We start from the raw sequence: 6905 nt of genomic DNA, 5'->3' as shown, positions 1-6905 counted from the left end.
AGAGTCATTCCAGTGAGGAGAGATATTTAGGAATAATAAATCAACACATGTATTGCCTGCGATAAACTACTGTATGAAGAGCCCTGAGGTGATGAGAGATGATATGAAGAAAAGAAAAAAAGTAAATTCAACATTAATAAATAGCATGTATCATGTTTAATAGGGTTTATTAAAAAATGCTCAGGGAGAGGAAAAGAAAGAGGAAGAGGGTGAGCATTACTAAAAGTAAATAAATAATAAGAGTCACAATTGCTCTTCTCTCTCGGCTTTAAGAGAAACTGATAAATAATGTATCAGAACAGATGGCTGGAGCGCGAGGCAACAGGAGAGGAACATGAGCAACTACATCTTTAATTGTTTTAAAGAACATGTCACAACAGGACTGGCGTGTGTGTTCCCTGTCTGCTGGCGCTACAGATGTGCTAACAGAGTGGAAGGGACAACTACCGCTCTGTCACTGGGTCTGCTTCAGCCTGCCTGCCTGGGGTTCACACATAAACATACTGTATTCTGGCACATGTACACATTTACACTGAAAATGGCTGATTAATATTAAAGTGCACGTTCACTTTAAACTCAAAAGAATAAGAGATTGTTTGACCCCTTTAATGACCTGATAGCATAAACATTATATTGCCAAAATCCTCAAACGCCTCACTGTCCTGCCATCAGTTGTACACTTACAGTTTACATGCATTAACATTTACAATGTAAGCATCTGTCCTCTTTATGAAAATGAGAGGAACTGTATTAGGATTACTTAAATTCACATTATCAAATAGGTCTTTGTTGCACACATGTTGTATCTATCTTAGTCCATCAAATAGAGTCCAAGAGTGCGTGAAGATCCAAAACCACATTTGTGCTTCTATGGGGATAACAAGGCCCCAAATATTCAGCATTTCTCACAAACAATAATAATTTACTGTCAAATAAATATTGTAATCTTTGCATCCATACAATGTGATATCAGCAAAGTCTTTTCCAGGCTGTTTCTTGAGTCAGTCAGTATTTGTGCTTAGGTGCTCATAGGACCAGAGTAGAGTAGAGTAGTAATAACAGGCACGATCACACAGATTTAGAGTATCAGTACATCCATTTTTTTGTCCAGCACTTCACTTTTTCTCCAGTGGTTCCTTGGAGCAGTGAGGGTGTTTGTCAGGACTGCTGCCCAGGACTGGGACCTTGGTGACCGTGCTAGGACTGGAGCTGTCTCCCCCTCTTCCCACAGTGACGGGCACCTCGATGGCAGGACCCACTGTGGGCCTCGCCACCCCAGCTGCGCCCATGCCGACTCCAGACAGGACTCCCACGCCGGGCCCACCGAGCAGGTTGGCAGACTGCAGTACAGCCTCCGAGTGCTCACGGGCCTTCATGCGCAAGGCGGCCACGCTGGCTGTGCGGTTGCCCTGACAACCGTAGGGCGGCAGGAAGGACAAACCCATGGGGTCAGAAACACAGCAGGAGCACAAGCCATTACCTGAAATATACCAAAAGTGGGATTAGTGGTTAAACTACTTAAAACCAGATGTTCATCCTCACATCCCCATTATCACCATCTCTATTTTCCAATTAATGAGAATCATATTTACCTTTCAGTGTGGCGACCTGTGAGAGGGCCTGGGCGTAGGTGGCAGAGTTGAGGAGTGTGCCTGGTATACAGGATGGGAAGAACGGACCACTTGGACCCACTGTCCTGTTGATACTGGAGAAAACAGACATACTGTATCTAATTATCTAGACGTTAAAGTTAACCAGACAATTTTTTTTAATACACATACATTTCTATACAACTATTGTACAACTTTCTTCTAACTAAAATATGCACTAGGAGCTGATTTTCTCTGTGGATTTGATTGTTTCATAATCCATTCAACTGGAAGATTTTATAAAGGACATTGTTTAATTTAAAGAAATGATCTAGATGGCTGTCAGAGTTTTGTTGTGGCAGTTATTATTATTTCCATCACCCAGATCCACTAGTCTGCAAATCTGGACCAGCCACCTTTCTGCTACCAATGGGACACTGTTTCACAACAATAGCAGCTACAAAAAGCCTCTATCTGTCTTTTCTCACCTCTGCTGCATCTCCAGTGGTTCTTTCTGCTTTCTGCTGTGGTCCACTGGGGACTGCGAGTTGATGTTGCGAGATGGAGGACTGCCGTCACTCATCTGCTCTTTCCCTCCTTCAGGGTCTGCGCTCCCTCGCTCCGTCTTCCTCCACTTTGCTCTGCGGTTCTGAAACCAAACCTGCATAAAAAAAAATTAAAGGGAAGACAATTAAATAAAATCACCAATTAAAACTGGAAAATGGCTGCATTTCCTGACACATTGGCAGTTTGCATCCATTTATTTTATTTATTGAATGCAGCTTTATATCCATGGCAAATTGTTTTTACCAACATCATTTCCATTTGCATATTCTTTTGGCATATCACAGACAAACAAATGCAAATTTAAAGCATACATATTGTATTTTTCTATCTTCTTAAGAGGTCTAGCAAAGTTTAAGCAAATGCTCTATTTGCTTTGATTTCCCTTGTATATCAAGAGGTGTTTAAATGTGTCACACCAGCGCTCCAGTTTCCCACAGTCCTCGACTTATCCCAAAAAAAATCACTATCCACACAGCTGAGAACATATAACCAAGTTCTGGTGTCTTAATCGAATGAAGGTCGCTGCCTATAACAACATTTAATTGAGCAATTTTTCATTATCATATTTTAATGACTTCCCACTGACAGTTGTGCTGCCCGAGAGAGAGAGGCAGCTATGATGAAGTCGTTTATTTCCCTATTTAGTGATTGTTTGACAACATCAGATTCGATTAGGACTTGGTTCTAGCAGGCATTAATCATGATGTGTGAATGGAGGTTAGAGTTGGTGAGCATGTGCTCTGCATCCCTCCTATTGTACCAGAGGTATAAATGATGTCAACAGCCAACAAAACACATGCATTCATTCGGCATAAAGAAAGGACAACATGTTGGTGGCAGGACAACAATACAACCAATGGACTTATCTCACCCCTGCACCTTCCAGCTAGAAGTCGCGCCCCCCCACACACACACACCCGTTTCTGAATGGGCTATAATTGCTCCATTAATCTCAATTTGCAGCGTGCTCTTAATGCGGGGGAGGCCCATTGACACTTTACAAAAAGGGGGGCAATAAGACTACAACAGAAAGGAAATTTATTTTCTAATAATAATGTAAGTTTAATATCCCTGCATACTGCGGTGGATTCATGTTCAGATTTAATAATAGGAATGTGGTAATCGGATTAGGAGGGGAATAATTTGTTTACAATCCCTAATTTACAGCGCTGGATTCCATTATCAACCCCGCCATTGGGTTTAAGCGATAGTAAGATGACCCTGGGGAACAAAAAGCAAACTATTATATTTCCCACAATTAGATCTGTGCGCACAACAAAACCCAAAAGCAAATCTGGAATGCAGGAAATTACATACAGGACACATAACTTAATTACATTTGGCCAAGTTTATAACCGCGCATATGTGCAGGGCAGGACCGGAATATAAATTGCCAAATTTAAGGTGCGTGTATGTGTTTTTGTGTGTGTGTGTGTGTGTGTGTGTGTTTTTGCTTTAAAGTGTGTGTGTGTGTGTGTGCGCGCGTGTGTGTGTGTGTGTGTGTGTGTGTGTGTGTGTGTGTGTGTGTGTGTGTGACAGAGAGAGAGAAATAAAGGGTTTTGGAGGCTGTTTGCCCTCTTTTAAAGAACACATCGTTTTCTGTCTGCGAAAACTGGAAAAGGATCTGCATGGATGATGTATTCCTACCTTTGAGACGCGGACAAATTAGCGAGGAACATTATCGCTGGTTAATTATGAATGACCGATTAATCAAGCTAATCTAATATTCACCATTATGTTGATGTTATTAAAGTGCATCGCCGGAATGACAGAGTGGCTTAATTTACCCTCTCTTGCATGGTCAAACGTGCCCAGGACACATAACGCTGCTGCAGCCTACCTGCACCCTGGCCTCGGTCAGGTTGATCTTCATGGCCAGCTCCTCCCGGGTGAACACGTCCGGGTAGTGAGTCTGGGCGAAGACGGCCTCCAAAGCCTCCAACTGCATGGACACAAAACACCAGTTATAGGCTACTTTAAAGAAGTTTATTTTCTCTTGATGTAGGCTATTTGTACTTTTCTATTTATTTAGGTTTTTATTTATTTCATTATTTCTCTTCCTATTATCATCATCACATCTATGCTGATTAAAATGTACTCGCTTATACATTTGATAGGGATAACAGACTATAAGATGAAAAAGGTAAAGTAGCCTAAAATAGGCGTAAATATTGGCCTAACGTCAAATTGCCTGCATACATAGAGAGGGCTATACTGCACGTCCACGCACATCTTCAAAAGGAGAGATCTTACATTTTTGTTTTAGTTTCCTAATCTTCTTGCCTATTTTCATTTTCATGTGTGAAGCGATGTTTTTTCTTTTAGGTTATTATCGCATCAAACTATATATTAGTTATATTTTTGTGATGTTTTTGTTCTATGATAGTTATCCGGAAAGCACAGCTCTCTGCCAAAGTCCTTCATTTTGAAAACTTTTCCAAGTGTTTTATTCTTTTCCCATACTTTTAGTAGATGTGCCCTATGCCTGTGTCGCTTATGAAGTTTCATATATTTCTTATTCGGGATATGTTTGTCCTGGAAAATAATTACCTGTTGCAAAGTAAATGTTGTTCTGTTTCTGCGCTGTTTTCTGCGTAGAAATCCATCATCAAAATCAGCCGGGGCGTGGTTGCCAAAGCCGCTTGAATTCACTGGGGGGAAAAGTTTATTGGAGAGAATTCAGCCACTTAATAAAATATGGTTTACAATTGCATGTTTATATTAAAATAATTTCAATACATGTGTTAAAAAAAGAAGAAAAAAAAGAAATGCAGAAAAAACTATAAATTTTGGCCAAAGCAGACAAGACCTCTGGCACATTTTGTATTTCTATTAGTTGAATAAAACATTGATGCTGGGTGTCTGAGGGGAACCATGACGGACTAAGAGCCATGACACCCAACATCTGTGCCCGGGACAAAACGCCCCTTCTGCCCCGGGGCCAAACCACCAGCGCTTTTCACCAAATCAGCCAGTAGATTGACATCGCAGAGTGAAAACCAGACTTAACCCTTTGTATCCCCCCCCCTTTTAATTTGTGGGAAAGAAACATACTCGTTGATTTAGGTGTTCATGGAGATGCATCAAGCATCCACGTAAAAAAAAATGAATATCTGTGTCCATGCTGTTGTTATAGCGATCACTATTCACTGCATAAAAATAACTTTTTCCCAGGCCTGTGTCATTTTCATTATTAATTAAAGATAATCATAAAAAAAAGAATACATCTGCTCAGGCCTATGCTCGGTCCTCCAACATTAACAACAACAACACACAATTTGTGCGCACGCAGCCTTAATATCACAAAGAAACTTTTCAGACTCTGGCTTTAACAGATCCTAGATTTACATTAGACATAACTTGCAGATGTATAAAAAGGATGTTGTATAAATGCAGGAGAGACAACTTACATGTGTTAGAGCGACAGCACTCTGCGTCCAGCTGAGGTGGACAGTGAAAGTAGAACATCCTGGTGTTTCTCCGAGCTGCGAAACTGAACCTGGAACAGAGACAAGAAGTTTCAGCGACATGCGGCCGCTACCGTGCGATTCAGATCGGTGGTGGAAAAATAAACACATTTAATCGTCCTAAGAAGAGATGTCGCCATGCGGGACTTGGAAAGATTCAAAGTTGATGTGAGAGAGCATCCTACCTGCAGTCAGGGTGCTGATGTGAGTGACTTCCCGCTCTGAAGAGAAGTGGCTGCTGCACTTCCACTGACTCTCTGACTGGGAGTGTCCTCTCTCTCTCTCCCCCCTCCTGCTCTCCTAACACACACACACACACACACACACACACACACACACACACACACACACACACACACACACACACACACACATCTCTGTCTCAGTCTCTCTCTCTCTCTCTGGGAGTGTCCAGATGTCTCTATAACTGTATAACTGTCTACAGAGTGTTAAGGCTTTCAGCTAGAGTCGCAGAATCTCACGCCTAATTGGTCCTAATCGGATTATCACGGGTTTGCCTCTCTCACCCTCAACCCCTGGTGGTGTGTGTGTGTGTGTGTGTGTGTGTGTGTTTCAGAGAAAGACAGAAAAAGGAGAGAGGGGAGATATACCCAGACGGCAGCTCTGCTCTGGTGCCAAAAAAATTCATCACAAGTGATTGTTATTCCAGAGTCAAGCATATTCCCTAACTATAAACAAGCACACATATCCGCTACACTTTATTTGGTTCTTTCATATATTAAAAAAAGGAGGATGACTGCTTTTGGGTTTTAGATTGACTGTCGGGTGGGTTAATTGCTCGTCAGGGTGTGTTAGGGGGTCCACTTTACAAGGGGTTGCGCATGTAGAACACTCACAAGGCCAAATTTTTGATTTTGTTCACAGCAAGGGGTCCAGCGATTTATTTCGCTTCCTCAGATAAATGATCTGCTGCGGGACCCTTTCAATTAGTTTTAAAGCGCATCTGGGACGGCAGAGCGCAGACGCCATGCGTCTCTGAGGTGGAGGCAAAATGAGGCTTCGAGAAGCAGCTGAAATTTAGAAGAGGAGTGCGGGATTGGACTAAACCACATAAAGTGCAGAAAATCCCTTCTAATGGCGCGTAATTGGTTCTGTAATATCATTACAGGCGGATAATGGCCAGTTACAGGGCCCCGCGCTATTAAGGGTTTCCCTGGCGTGCAGCGTTTATGTTATTAAAGGGGGAATATAATGATATTTAGTTATTAAATGCGCGTAATTAATTTATGCACCACTGAAAATAAAGTTGTTATTATGACCT

General features: G+C 41.9%; 1 protein-coding gene across 1 annotated transcript; it reads right to left on the bottom strand.

Annotated features, from left to right (window-relative positions):
- Positions 1–903: 903 nt before the first annotated feature.
- Positions 904–5877, bottom strand: drgx (dorsal root ganglia homeobox). Its single transcript, XM_028604286.1, has 7 exons — positions 5809–5877; positions 5567–5655; positions 4707–4807; positions 3997–4098; positions 2078–2250; positions 1593–1705; positions 904–1480 (listed from the first exon to the last, which is right to left on the bottom strand). The coding sequence occupies exons 2-7, from the start codon at positions 5622–5624 to the stop codon at positions 1116–1118; spliced, it is 912 nt and encodes a 303-aa protein (XP_028460087.1). The 5' UTR covers positions 5625–5655; positions 5809–5877; the 3' UTR covers positions 904–1115.
- Between the last annotated feature and the right edge of the window lie 1028 nt (positions 5878–6905).

Source organism: Perca flavescens, chromosome 17 (genome assembly GCF_004354835.1).
Source record: "Perca flavescens isolate YP-PL-M2 chromosome 17, PFLA_1.0, whole genome shotgun sequence".
NCBI classification, from domain to species: Eukaryota; Metazoa; Chordata; class Actinopteri; order Perciformes; family Percidae; genus Perca; species Perca flavescens.
Note: the sequence above shows the minus strand (reverse complement) of the source record. Positions and strands in the feature narration are given on the sequence as shown.